This window comes from Eupeodes corollae, chromosome 1 (assembly GCF_945859685.1).
Source record: "Eupeodes corollae chromosome 1, idEupCoro1.1, whole genome shotgun sequence".
Classification (NCBI taxonomy): Eukaryota; Metazoa; Arthropoda; class Insecta; order Diptera; family Syrphidae; genus Eupeodes; species Eupeodes corollae.
Genome location: NC_079147.1, coordinates 131,457,917 through 131,472,885, shown reverse-complemented (window position 1 = coordinate 131,472,885; position 14,969 = coordinate 131,457,917). Strand labels below are relative to the sequence as shown.

The 14,969-nt window shown below is 35.6% G+C and overlaps 1 protein-coding gene across 1 annotated transcript; it reads right to left on the bottom strand.

Moving 5' to 3' along the window:
- Nucleotides 1-58: 58 nt before the first annotated feature.
- On the bottom strand, nt 59-14,453 carry LOC129940175 (bromodomain and WD repeat-containing protein 3). The gene is made up of 16 exons (XM_056048432.1): nt 14,115-14,453; nt 13,893-13,951; nt 13,732-13,761; nt 13,182-13,241; nt 9,159-9,405; nt 8,928-9,088; nt 8,224-8,870; nt 8,072-8,168; nt 7,698-8,012; nt 6,175-7,637; nt 5,552-6,112; nt 5,326-5,490; nt 4,991-5,264; nt 2,148-3,362; nt 1,841-2,084; nt 59-1,768 (listed from the first exon to the last, which is right to left on the bottom strand). Exons 1-16 carry the CDS (start codon nt 14,155-14,157, stop codon nt 807-809), a joined length of 6,543 nt encoding a protein of 2,180 aa, XP_055904407.1. The 5' UTR covers nt 14,158-14,453; the 3' UTR covers nt 59-806.
- Between the last annotated feature and the right edge of the window lie 516 nt (nt 14,454-14,969).

Sequence of the window (14,969 nt, the reverse complement as noted above, 5' to 3'; positions counted from 1 at the left end):
CAATGTTATAAAGCTGAAATCCGACTGTACTTTTCGACGTTTATGAAAACACCCACAGTCAAAATAAAACATACAATCTGCAATACTTTATTTACTTTAGCTTAGAAAATGTTTTTTTTTTGTATTAAGTTATTTTTATTGTTTATAACATAACCATATTTATAATGACAACATTAATGTCACTGGTAATTATATTTACTTATTGAATGGCTATCATATCCACAGAGAAAAAATTAAAAACAATTTTCCTTCACTTATCCTCTCTTTTTGTAATCAAAGTGATGATTTGCTCTATAAAATTTCACGTGGAACAAATTTTATTCTTTTTAAATTTCTAACTAAGAGCTGTTTTTTTTTCTCAGAAATTTAAATTTAAATAAACGATTTTAATTTAAACAAATAAATTATAGAATTTTGTATCCCATTTTGTTGCTTAAAGCCAAATATAAGTTGTATTTATATAAACATAAATTAATTTCTACACATTTCATATTACAAAAAAAAAAATATTTCAAGATACTTTTAAGAAATCTTTAACAGATTAAGGATAAATACGCAAGCAACATGTTTGATGATGAAAATGCTAACATCTATCACTACAATAATTGTTTTACAAAATAAATGACATTAAACATATCCAAGAAAAAATAATCGGTGGAATGAAATGGTTCGTGCTGTTTTAATCAATAGAAATGCAAGAACAAATTTCTTGCACTTGCACTGTTATTACTGTCAGCTGAATCACTCACAACATAAGTAGGTGCAACGAGACGGCGGGCGGCTATGGACGACCGCGGAGGTGATTGCTAGTCCCTAAAAATTCCCCTGGCCTTGGCAGAAATCTTTCGGACTCGACCTCTACTACTAACGCTCACTAAAGCCTCATTATTATCGGTATCAGTTTGTTCTTCGTTGCTCTCTGTTGCAGTGGCTACCATGTTTCCATTGGCATGTCTGAGTGGAACTCTTCGACGCATACGATTATCAGCAGTGTCATCGGATTCTTCATTGTAGCGGGGTCTTTTTTGATTTCGAGTACTTCTTGATCCTCGTTGTTGTGATCCAGCTTGGTAATCATCATCGTCATCATCAAAGCCAGGGTCATCATCATCGTCATCGGAATTAAGATTTCGTTTTCTACGTTGGGGTATATGGCGGATATTTCTACTATTACTTGCTGATGTTGCTGTTGAGCGCCTGTTTGGTGGTCGAGTATTTCGTGTTGGAACAAAAGATGTGAGTGGTTGATTATCATCAGAGTCGGAATCCTTAGATCCACCATCAGTGCCCTCATCAGAACCTCCCGAATCATCATCCTCTTCTTCGTCTACTTCTTCGTCCTCTTCATTTTCTTGGTCTGTTGCACTAGTTTCTTGAATGTATCGCGGTCTTCTACGTCTAGGATCTACTACTACAATTGGCAGGTCTTGTGGTGTTGTGCTATTCACATTATTGCGCATTCTTAGACGAGAAGACACATTTCCGATAATACTTGACATTTCTAGTGGATCCTCTACAAGATCAAGTTCATCGGCATTGCGCTGATGACGAGAAAGAACTCGACGGGTGTTACGAATTGTTGAAGGCCCTGGTTCACCGTAATTATGATCAATTTGTACCTGGTGTGAAATGTTGGCAGTAGAACGCGAATGATTTGAGGATGACGATGGTATTGCGTCCTGGTTTGTAGTGTGAGAACGGGTGTTGCGGAGGTGCGTTGTGTTTTGGGGCCTCAGATTTCTAGTGTAAGGTCTGTCTTGAATGTCATCTGAAAAAAAAAAATTATATTTCAAACATTAGACATGTTTACGAATCCGAGGAAAAAGACCAAAACTCATACCTAAACGCTGCCTTTGACTGTTTTGGCTTGATGCAAGCGGTTGGTTATCACTTTCATCGTCATCTGAAACGACATTTGTGTTGCGATTTGTTCTTAACTGGCGGGTAGTTGTCGGAACTGCTGCGCGACTTGTTGAGGGCATATTCAAACTTCCCCCATTTACTATGACACCACTTGCATCCTGACTTGAATCCGATGTTTTTTTAATGACGCGTGAACTTACACTTGATCGTGTAGGAATATTCTATAAATTAAAAAAAGAAATTAGTACATTTAGAACCAATTGTACTTAAATGCATGGTTTTACTTCTCCCTCCTGCTCGCAATCGATTTCTTCATCTTCTTCAGCACTACCACGTGCCCATTCCATAAGTGCTCTCCTGGCACTTTGCCTTGTGGGACGTGCAACTTCCTGATCAGTCTCCGAATCTAGAGCTACATTGCGCAAATTTCGAACAGGTAGATGATAGCTATGATCTGTTTCAGCGGCCGAGCGGCGGTTACTTATTCGAGTAGCTCTAGAAGGGCTTTCATTTTCAACAGAAGCAGAAACAGCTGCTATTGCTGCTGCTGATGTCGATGGTTGTTGTGAAATTCTTATAGGTCGACCTGTTCTTTTCTTTGGTGTCTGCTGCTGATGTGATCCGGATGGTTCATCGGCATCAGCAGAGTTCTGGTCATCATTTTCTTCTGATGTGTTGACCTTTCTACGATAGTTCCTTTTACTTGGACTTGTACCACTCGGTTCCGCTTGTTTTGATGTCGTTTTATTTCGCCCACGGCTTTTAACTACATCACCATCATCTTCGTCATCATCTGAAACAATTGTCCGTCTACTTTTAGCTTCTCGTTTCTGTTTCGTCGCTTTTCGTTTATTACTCGAGCGTCGTTCATTAGGCTTATAGCTGTCCTCAGAATCGTTGCCCCTGTTACGATTGCAAGCCCCAGACCCACCTGCACTACCACCTTTTTTAGGTGTTCGCAATTTGCTTTCCCCACCTTGATTATGATCGTGACTATCGGTATCGTCCTCAGAAGATGATGAACTACTAGTCATAGAGCTGGATTCGTCTGAGCTCTGCCCGTCAACATCTTGGCTATTCGGGCGAGATGCATTACGTCGTAAGTTGTGGCCACTTGGACCCGGCAGTGATTCTGTTTGATTGGATGATGTGACCCTATTCGAGCTAAACGCTGACGTTCCATGAGAACCGGAAGCATTTCTTGGTAATCTGTTACGATTACTGCTACGATGTTGTACACCATTTGCCGTTGAACGATTACGTTGCGTTGTTTCTCCATCAGCGTCTTCATCATCGGAACTTTGATGACGATTGTTTGTTCGACCTCCATTAGTTGTTTTTGCTCGACGTGAAGGACCTGAACGATTCCGACTTCGGTCAGGAGGCGTTCGTTTATTTATAGATTTGTTCAAACGTCTTCGAGCTGCCTTCCAACTCGAAATTACCGGTTTGATGTGTGATTCGAAAAGAGCACTCAGACGAAGAGTCATTGAATAAATCTGTAAAATAGAAGGATACGTTATGATCATTTAAATTATCACTCATTCATAAAATTATTAAAAACATATTTTAAATATACTGCAATGATGATTATTGTTGGGCACATTGAAAAACAAAAACACACAAAAATAATTGAACAAAAGCGTGGTTTCAGTAAAGATGGAATATAACATGTGTAAAAGTTTTTGGTAAAATATTAACATCTGTTTTTCAAAAAATTAGCATTATACAAGTTTAATCACATATGGTATATACATATGTATGTTCAACGATGTACACACAAAATTTGCAGCCAGTTCTAAGACTGTTTTTTTAGAATTGATGAACGAAATATTTTAAGACCGGTATCATAATTAGTTTATTTTTCTAACTAACTTCGACGACACAAGTCAACAAATATAATTTTTCCAAAATATATGAAAATCATTAAAATCTAGAACCAATTAAGAACAATATAGAAAATATTCGCATATCTAATTTTTCAAGATTTGATAAGTTCCTAGGGCATTATATTCAAGGAAAACCCCATTATCTTAAATTCATGCAATCAGTAAAAACAAACAGTCACCTTAAAAATAAAGAAGTTATTTTACGATCTTTTGTTTACTTAATGGTTTAAAATTCTGGATTGGTACAGTAAATATTCTATTTTATCAGTAACATAGGTAAAGGCCGGAACTGCTTTGATTTCATAATTCATTCTGGTGTTTTTTAACTTGGAGTATCTTCGGTAATCAACGTGGCGATATGTTCGGAAAATTAAAACACATTTGTTGCGTCCACTATACCGTCCAGTTTGATGGATAGATACATTTTGCACTAATTACATCACAGGAGACCACACATTACTACATTTAATCAGTAGATATCAAAAGTTTATGACAAAGTCAAGAAAACCACAACATACTCGTATATTCCAATATTTTCTCAAAGTACGAAAATCGTTCTTAGTGGCCTTGTACTATTTGTCGAATCAACTTTTTTCGAAAACAATAACCATTAAGACATTTCTCCCATTTATTTTGTTTTGTTGTTCCTGTATGTCTACTTTAACCGTCTGTGTCATGTATAGCCATATTTTATTTTTTCAAACGAACGTATTCGAAAAATCAGTACGCAAACACTTAAACACTGAAATTTCTTTTAATGTTCTGAAGCATACCTTAATGGTTCTTATTTTGAACAGACAATAAAGACATTTAAAAGAATTAACAGATTATTTAAACCTGGGAACTTTTAATCACTAGAAAATAAAGTCGCATTAGAAACCTGTGTTCCTTGTAAAAATGGTTTATTGATGTTTTCTTCACATTAGCACCAGAAAAGAAAAACTAATCAATAATTTATATTTCAACAATTACAAAACGAATAAAATTCTAATAAAGAAAAAAAAAGAAATAACTAATATATCTTACCGTCGACTGGTCCTATACACAGAACGACAACAGACAGACACAGGAAGAGAAAGCATGATTGGAAAGGGAGGAAGAATTTGTTTCGTGATGAATTAAAGCGAGCAATGTGCCGAGTGCAATAAGATGTCTGATTCCACACTAAGGCAGAACAATTTAAACATCAAACACTCAAAACTCAATGCAAAGGGGTTTGATCTAAAAAGATTACTTACGCGAGACCTCTTATTTGTATTGTAGTTCTTAGAGTTTTGGAATATCAGTCGAACGTCTTTTGCAAAATCTAAGGGATCTTCATAATTTCCACCAAGTAAGTCTTCTTTAACAGTACGCAAGTCCATCGGTGTATCAATAATTTGCAAGTAGTCTGGAAATTGCATTGTATCAACTGGCTCACGGAAAGGAGTTGAGTCTGGTCTGACCCACATCATATCTAATAGTTTTCTACAATTAACTTGCCAAGAATCATCACCACGATTGCGGAGGTTTCTAAATGAGAGTAATTGTTGAGTAAAATCAAAAATTTGTCAACAAAAGCTAATGAATTTACCTTGTACTGCCTCCGTTGCTTCTGCGGGATGCCGAATTGGAAAGGCCTGCAGTACTTGTCGAAGGTCCCGGCTCATTTTCATTGTTATCATTCTCTGACTCCGAGGAAACATATATGTCAACCAATTGGTGATATACAGGTGCAACATCAATATCATTTTGTTCCCTTTAAAAAGTAGGAATTTAGAGATTATTTTTACTTAGATTATTTTTACTTAACACCTTACCTAATAATTCGTAGACATAAATCTGTTATTATTCTAGCATGCCGTACAATAGTCGTGTGCTTCCTGTTGAATTTTTCGGCATTTGTTGCAAGGTACCTTACATCAAACTGTGCAGATGTGATGCGCCGATAAAAATGATTTTCAAACCTAGCTTTAATTGTTGTAAGATCAATAGGATACTCGATTAAATAAGCATAATTTGGGTAAATGTTAAGGTCAACGGGGGCTAGGAAAGGCTCAGCAATGGAAAGACGCATAACTTGTTCTAAGCCATTAATTATTCTTCGACATGATCCATCTCTGTCACCTCGATGCCATTCTTCTGATTTTGGTTGATAAAGTGTAGCACGAATTTCTTCTGGTAAAACTGACACTGCTCCACCCACCTCATCAGGCAAACGATTCTCATCGATTGGTTCCATATCCCATGGACTCATATACTCATACTCTCCGTTGTCCCATCTCACTCGAAAACACATAAAGTACGAGCTTGGATATTCGGGTGAAAGAAGATGACGTGATTCAATTTGACCCATCCACCATCCATCTCCAATCATACATCTATAAAGACAAAATAAGAAACTCATTCATGTATACAAAAATGTAAATAAAGTCTTCTATACCTGAATCTATCTCCTATTCCCCAGTTCCGTTGTACTGCTAAATCAAATGTTTGTCGCAGCACTAAAAAGTCCAACACATCTGGCATATCGTGATATTTTATTTTAAAACTCATGCCAGACATATTTCCTTCTTCATTTAACATTGCTAATTTGAGGCAACAAAGTCTAGGGGGCTTAATTTCATATTTTATTCCAATAACCCGCACCATTTCATGTTCTCGCAATTCCCGGAAATTCCACGGCTCAGAGCTATGAGTGACCTTATAAGTTTTTTTAGATCGCACATTATCCAAGTAACGCTGATGACCTTGTCGGAAGTAGACTACTTCATCCCCCATTTGCGGATAGTATGGAGTTTTCCGGGGTATTACCTCTGAAAGCCATTCAGGAGGCTTATAAGCTTCGGGAATTTCTCCAGAAATATTTTCCGGTAAAACTGGACGTTTGCGACGATTCTTTGATGCAATTGCCGATGTATTAGGGTGTGATGTATCATCACTGCTGCAAGATGAACTTCTTCGTGCCACTGGTTTTCGTTTCGATCTCTTTGGTGGCTCCAAGTTTGGCCCTGGTTTGTCTGCAACCCAATCAGAATAATCAGATGATTCAGAATCAGTAGTGGATGAGTCCTCCTCTTCACTAAGATTTTCTTCCACGTTCGAGTAACTGGTATCTCCGGATGAGTTGCTGCTATCTTCTTCTTCTTCTTCCTCTTCAGGTGGTTCTTCCACATGTTCTTGACCTCTCGCAGCTCTGGTTCTATAAGCAGGGCGCGGTCCACGACGAGCACTTCGAATTCCACGTTGACGATTTGATGCTTGCATGGCTGTGTTAGCATTTAATGTATTGATCATTATCGGACGTCGTCGCATTTCGCGTTTATATTGATCCATTTCATATTGTCCTGCTGCATAGACTGTTTGTCGTAGGTTTTGTGTTTGCGAATATCTCATCGGGCGTACATAAATACGACGTATGAATTTAAAGTTTGTTTCTCTTTGCCAGTTGCCACTACTTTGGCGCACTCCTTCTACATCACCAGTGCGTCGTGCAGCCACCATAGCTCGCCCTATTGAACCAGCTCCTCGAGGAGAATTTCCACTACCATTATTAAAACTGTTATTTCGATTACGTTCATTATTTGAATCTGGGACGGGATCTGCTCCTTGCCGGTTTGCTAAAGCTTCTATAAGGCGATCGATATGTGAATAACCTCCATTGTCATCAATTTCAACTCCTTCCATGCCCATTGTTATGTTGGGTACCAATTGTTCCGTGGGACAGTTTTCCCTACCTGGAACAAGTCTTTGATATGATGGTGGGTGAGGATTTCCATCAACATCAACCAAGAATGGCGGCGGCATAAGATGAGGCATTATTTGTGTCTGTTCATCAACTACATAATGTTGTGTGTCTCTTAGAAGTGGTCGATAATCAGTGTGGAAAAATAGCTCAGTTGGTAGCTAAAATAAATCAAAATTATTAATTTATTAATGTATTGTGAGATATAAAGAAAAGTTTACATTTTTAAATCTATCCGGGCCTATTCCCAATCCAAAGATAAGTATGTGCCCATGGGAATCTGTTGCCGCAATCATAGTACCATCCGGTGACCATTTAGCGTCGAACACACCACCATGCCCTTGCCCGTCGATGTTGTTTACGAAATGTGCAACGGAAATTCCTTGTTCTATGTCCCAGAGAAAAACTTGGCCATCATGGCCTGCGGACAACAAGACATATTCATCCTTTGGATTTGATTCCAAAACATACAGCTCGTCTTTGTGACCCCGTAGAACACAATGCAGCTTGCCTGTTTTGGCATGCCAAATTTTGATCTAAGCAGAAAAAAAACAGGATTGTAGAGAACGCAGAAAACTTCAGACAAAATACTTACAGTAAAATCATTAACGGCTGTTATAACGTATTTATCAGAATAATCCCATGCAACCATTGTTACCTTCAATTTTTTGCCCTCCTCTGGTTCTGGACAGCTGCACAAATATTATATTTAATACAAATAATTTATTTGATGATTTCAAATCTTACGTTGGTAGTCGCTCAGTCATGTTCAATTTTAAGCTCTTCCACTGTTGAGATTCAAAAGTCCAAACGTGTGCAGTTCCATCCTTACTACCAGATATAAACTTTAGTCCTCGATGGGCCCACTGCACGGAATCAACGGCGTCAGTGTATGCTTCAGTTTCAAGTATCCTTTTGGGACCATCTTCGGACATGATGTACACTCTTGCATGATGATCTGCAGATCCAGCAGCCAGAAACATTCCTCCAGGCGAAAACGATGTACACATCATTTGAGCCTGTCCTGGGCGCAATTTTTCATGATATTGTATTGGTTTAGGAGCAAAGATTGTCTTTCCAGCTCGAGGAGTTGTGTATTGCCAAAAAGCAATTGAACCATCAGTACTGGTTGTCACTAAGTACTTTAAATCACCTCGAGGTGAAGGACAAAAATTCACTGATGTTATCATTCCTGTGTGCCCTGAAAGTACTGCAATGGGAGATGTTGTTTGAAGGTCCCATACTCGAAGAATACGATCAAGAGAGCCTGCAGCTAACATTGTGTTATCCAAGTTGATTGCAATATCGGTTATCTCTGCTGAGGCTCCACGCAGAGTAGCTAGAAGTCTGCCATCTATTGCACTCCATATTTTAATGAGAAGATCGTCAGCTCCCTAAATAAATTGTGTTATTAAAAAATCAAACACATTTTACTTATTTTGTATGGTTACGGTAATAATGTATTGACCAGTGCGATCAAAAAGGACGCAATAAACAGACGACAAATGACCAACAGTGCGGCGCAATAGACGGGTTTTCCCGTACAGACTTGTTGGTATAACAAGTTTTCTTCTAACTGGTCCACCATATTCTCGGCCAATGAGAACTTTTTCTGTACAATTAAATATTTATTATTAAAATATATTAAAAAAGTTATTGATTAGTAGTTTTTAAAAATATACCTATATTATGAATTGGCTTGGTAACGGCGGAGTCGGGCAAAGACACTCCATGAACTCTAGAACAATAATCTACCAAAGATCTAGGTTTGTAGATACTTTCTTTTGTTCTCATCAAGCTCTGCCGTCCACTGCCGAGCAGAGACACGATACCAGGAACGGCTGGTGTAAGCTCATTGTCAAGAATAGGTCCGATGCGTGCACATATTTCAAGCAAATGATTGGCTCCGATATGAGAATATTTACTTTCCTGGATTAAATTAAATGAATTTAGTACAGAAAAATTATTGAATTCAAATTATATTTGTTTAACAATAAAACTGAATTTGTAAAGTTGTGTTACTTTCCAATTAGTAATCAACGTCACTATCTTAGTCCACTCTTATTTTAAATATTATAATAATAATCTTCTCCGAAATACAGATTGTAAAAGAAACAAAATACACATTTGGAAGTATTGCATTTTACACAAAACTCTCACAATACACAAAACTTATGTAAATGTTCTGTTCTGATAGTTATATTAAGAGTTTGAAAGAGAAATCGGTAATGAAAATTTGAGCCCTTAAATTTTATATTTAGTAATCGCCCACGGTATTCTAAGTTTTTGCGTTTATAAAACAAAATTTAATTTTTGTCTTCAAATTTCTATAGGTAGCATCATCTCGCTAAGTGAATAGTTTTTATCTCAAAATTGAACATTCTTTTTTCCCAAAAAAAAACACTCTATTGTTTACAGCTAAGACTAAGGCTAACAACAAAGGTATTTATAATCTTTCTAATATCATATATAAAGTGAACCACAGACGAACTAATATATCCATTTGTCTATCAAAAAATTAATCGTGCACATTAGTGTCGTTATAGGTGTTCCTATTACTGCCTTGCTCAAGCTTTCGAAATCAATTTTTTTTGAAGATGCCTTGATATGACAGCTTACCTTCTATGTTCTTGTTCTGCTTTATCCCAAAGAAGAATACTCAACCTTACTTCTACTTATAGATCCCTGTGGTATTTTTTAATTTTAAAATAAATGTAAGCCAATGCGAGCTTCACTAAAATTATGGATTTCGGGGTCCCAAAATTCGCCATTATTATCGATCAATAACATTACGTTTCACAATGGTGAAATTATGGTTCTCGATATCTTTCACAACCAAAAACAAAGAGGCTTCTGACAAACGATATACTTTTATTTTAGTGGTCAAGCATTAAGCACGAAGGTGGCGATAATATGTTTGGTATCGTTTTACCTTGAACTGCATTTGTCCAATTCATACAATAAATGTAAACTGATTGCTATAATATTCATAGACATAGCAACTACCAGTGAATTAAGATGATGAAAATTTGCTCGTTATACCACAGCTTTTGCACTATAACAACGCTAAGGACACGCTAGTGTCACAAAACAATTTGTATATGTAAATGGCAAGCGCAGACCATAACCTCTGTGCGAACGTAAAACAAAAAACGCTGCATTCGACTTACTGAATACTCACGCAAACCACAGCATTAAGCTTAAGCAACTTGAATATGGTTTCTTTATAACTACCGACCTGTCCATAGTTTATAATCCAACAGAGAATTTATGGAGAACAATATTAAAGTAACTTTTAAAACTGGATTAGTTACAGATATTGTAAGGCCTGTGCATCATCGTTTCGCTCGTACCACTAAAAATATCGCTGCTGTAAGCAAAAGTGTTGCCGAAGACCCGAATGTGTCGATTTCTCATCGTTCTCAAGAATTAGAACTGTCTTACGGCACATTATTAGTATTTTGCAATTGGATCTACACCTGCCGTACAACAACGATATAAAGTCCAGCTCACACAACAACTGTAGCCAGCTGACCATTCACAACGTCGTCGTAGATAAGTCGTATGGATGCTTGAGCAACAGGCGGTGGACAAAAGGTCACTGTTTGGTGCGCTCTTTGTTCCGGGTGTGTGTACTTCTTCGAAAACGACGATGGAACGATTTTCACCTTCAATTCAGAGCGTTATGGTCATATAATAACTGTCTTTTTTTAGCCTGCTTTGAAGAATACGACTTGTAGAATATGTGATTTCAGGTACCACATGCCGTACAACTCGAGTGAATATGGTTTATTGCAAGAGACATTTAATGCCCGCGTTATTTATCTTCGTGGCGATATTAACTAGCCACCAAGATCATGCGATTTGACAGATAAACCTTTAACTCTTGAGCACTTAAAAACCAACATTCGTCAAGTTATGGCTGAGATGCCGCCCAATATGTGTCAAAAAGTCGTCGAAAATTACCTCAAAAGAATCGATTCTTGCAAAAATTTGTGTGGTGGTCATTTAAATTATGTAGCGTTTCAAAATTTCACAATAATGTCAACGTTCAAACTATATAATAAAAAAGAAAAAATATTGTATGTACATATGTGTTTTATTTACGTTTACTTTTGAAACCGCAAAATGAATAACCCTGTATTATCTTACATTTTGGCAGAGAGCTTACTCCATTAAGTGTCAAAATATGGTTTAAGGGGGAAAATATTCATGTTATAAAATGCAAGAGTGTTTTTTTGAAGATAGATGGACGGAAAAATGTCAATGCATTTTTGGAATAGTTATCTCTAGATCTAATTTTGTTCACCGGTATCGTCAAAATGTGTTTAAAATATAGAACATTTTTTGGATAATACAATTTTTAGTTTTTGTCCAGCTAAAAAACGACATGGTACAATAAATGTATTAAAAACCATATAAATTATACATTAAAATTCAAATTAGTTTTGGCCGAAACTAAATTAAATCATGAAAACGCTTTCCACAATAAGCTGATTTGTTTTAAGAAATAAGAAATACGGTTTTCTCTTATACATTTTAAATTCAATTGAATATTTTATTCCGAGAATTACATTTTTATAAATGCATAAATAAAAGAAATAAAAGCATTTAAATATCACACAACTAAATTATCATATAAAAAAGTAAACTGATAAACATGTATTCTCCTTAGGTATACATTCCCCCTTAAGGATTTATGCATTTTGAGAATCACTGATTGCTTGCCAACCAACATCTCAAGCAAACAGGAGAGCACTTTGTATCTTGTATTATTCGTTTACGAAATCATGTTAGGTATACACATATCTCTTTTTCTCAAATGGTTTGATACCCATATCGTCCGTAAATGTGAAAATGTATACGCCATTACAAATAATGAATAATGATTCTCACTCAAAAGCAAATATAATTAGAATTAATAAATAAATCCAATTAATTAAATTCTCTTATTTTCTTTTCTTAAATCAAAAATGTCCACCAACAAAATATACCTACGCATGAAGTTCAAAACGCATTGAAAAAATCTATGAACTTGTAGTTCTGAAAATGTAAACAATTTTTATCGCTATTGTTTATACATAAATATAAGAAATTTAAAAAACAATTCATCTTATTTTAATTATGTTTGCTATATTGCATCAAATTAGCAATAATATTATGTACCACCACCACTAACCCAAATCCAATATGGCGTCTTTTTGACGACGACGACGACGGCGGCATAGGTAATAGATATCGAGAAATGAATTACATAATCCCTTGAATTCTTATTTTATTAAAATCAAAATGATTAGGTATAGAAAAAAACATTCATAAATTATTTAGTGCGAGCAACTCATGGATTGTTCGCATATAACAAAATAATGAACAAAAGAAACTTCAAGACTTCCCCATTTTCTAGAAGTGGGTGGTGCGTGTACTCGGGTCAAGCAATAAAGATATTCAGCTAATATAATCTTACATTGCTACATACAACATTTAATGTTTTAATCAAAAAACAAAACAAAAACAAAAGAACAAATAAGTGTTGGACTAGATAGAGTTTTAAACAAGTTTAAATATCTTATAATGCGTGTATCTGAATGAATAAAATCAAGAATCAAATTAAAAAACATTAAACTTGTTAGATTAATTGTTTATTTACGTATACTAATCTAAAATAGAATATGGAATAACAAAAATATATGAGTGCTCTTACTTACCAACTCATCAAAGGATTGGTCATGTTCGTTACCCAGCCAATCGGTGCGTCGTGGTAGAACCTATGAGAAAGAAAGAGAGGAGCTAGATTCGTAGTGTTTATTGTTGAAATGATGACTGGGTCACATAATAAACTTATTATAAGGCGTTATCAATGCAACAATAATAATGGTTTTTATGCAACACTTAAATCCGACAGCAATGCGTGTTGCACTCTATAAATCAAAGTTGATCCGCGCGCAAATGACCTTGCCGAGGATCCCTTAGCTATATTAGGAGAGAACAAGCGGCTCGAGGATGACTTAAGTTCTTGTTTTTTCGTACAAGCTTTTTAAAAATCGGGAAGAAGAGTCCGAAAGCACGTGCTAGACCACAAAATAATTTTCGATTCAGTTTTTAGTACAGTTTTACACTTTGAAACAAGTAGACGTCTTGTATGGAGAAAAAAAAAGAAATAACATTCGCTCCCGGGATTTAAAATTTCTCAGACATGCATAGTATAGAGTAAAATAAACTCCAAAACTTAAGTAAGACATTTAAAAAAAAACTCACCTTTTTCTGTTCGAGTTCCTTTACAAGGACCTAAAACCAAGAAATAAAAACATTATCGTTAGCTGCTCAAACATTTCACAAAAAGTCGAAAAATATATACGAAAAAATTGATTCGAACTCGCGGGGCAACAATGACAAGACAATGGAGACGAACAACTAACCTTTGCAGTTTCCTTAAGGGGTCCAGCTGCGAGAAATTTTGATATCAGAAAGTATAATTCTGAAAGGAAAACAACATTCTATTATTCAACCATCACTATTCACTTTTTTTTAATTAGATTTAAGGACAAAATAGTTGCAGTGGTGGAAAAAAGAAAAATCAAATGGGTTTTTTCTCAAATACTTTCTTCATACATAGTTTGATTTGAATTTTGTGTGTTTACCTGGAACCACAACATTTTCATTCGATAATTGTATATTATCCATTTTCTTAATCAAGGCTATAATGCTATTATAGTTGAATACATTTAATTTATCGGACTTTATCCGATTTTAAATAAGATAAATTAAAGATTTTTGTTCTTTCACATAACACAAAAACTAATCGACGGAGTCCGTCCGTCGTCAGCCATTGCTTTACTTTTCTTTTTCTTTCTTTTTCGTTCGTATTCGTTGTTTTTTGTAATGTACAACTTCTTGAAAATTAATACAGTGGCTCTAAAACTGGTTATTGCAAAATGGTCTATCTAAGCTTCTTAAACTGTGTGATAAAAAGCGGCGTTCGCATTCTGTAATATATTTGACAAACGAGGTTTGATTAACCCGAAATTGAAAATGGCTGCGTTCGTTTCGAAATCCAATAAACTAAGAGAGCTATTACATGAATCGTGACTCTTCTTCAAATTATCTTTTGAAAATTTGTTCAAATTTGAGATACCTTTTTATTTCAAATTTCGTAAATAATAAAGCATTTGTGCTTAAACAGTTACAGTCTTATTTAATAGAATTCGCTAAACAGATGAATAGTTATACAGTGAATAAGGATTTATGTAGGCTCTATGTAACGATGCAAAAATTCCTATTTATAAAAAAATCTGCTATAAATTTTAGTTATACAATGCTTATATCAAAAAAAGTGCCAAAAGTACTATAAAATCTGCTAGTTGTCATAGCAACTAAAATATAACAAAATAATTCCAATTATTTGTATGATATTCTCTTTCGAAAATCTATATTTCTTTTAGATTCTTCGTTTCTTCGGCTCACGAGCTAAACTCGAGAGGCATTATTGTTTTTAT

What these genes read in the sequence shown, in the direction of transcription:
- LOC129940175 (XM_056048432.1), bottom strand. Translation starts at nt 14,157, where the DNA reads ATGGATAATATACAATTATCGAATGAAAATGTTGTGGTTCCAG. An exon ending in AGCAACGGAGGCAGTACAAG is followed by an intron (nt 5,265 to 5,325) that starts GTAAATTCATTA and finishes ACTCTCATTTAG; the next exon opens with AAACCTCCGCAATCGTGGTG. An exon ending in ATACAAATAAGAGGTCTCGC is followed by an intron (nt 3,363 to 4,990) that starts GTAAGTAATCTT and finishes TCTATTTTACAG; the next exon opens with ATTTATTCAATGACTCTTCG.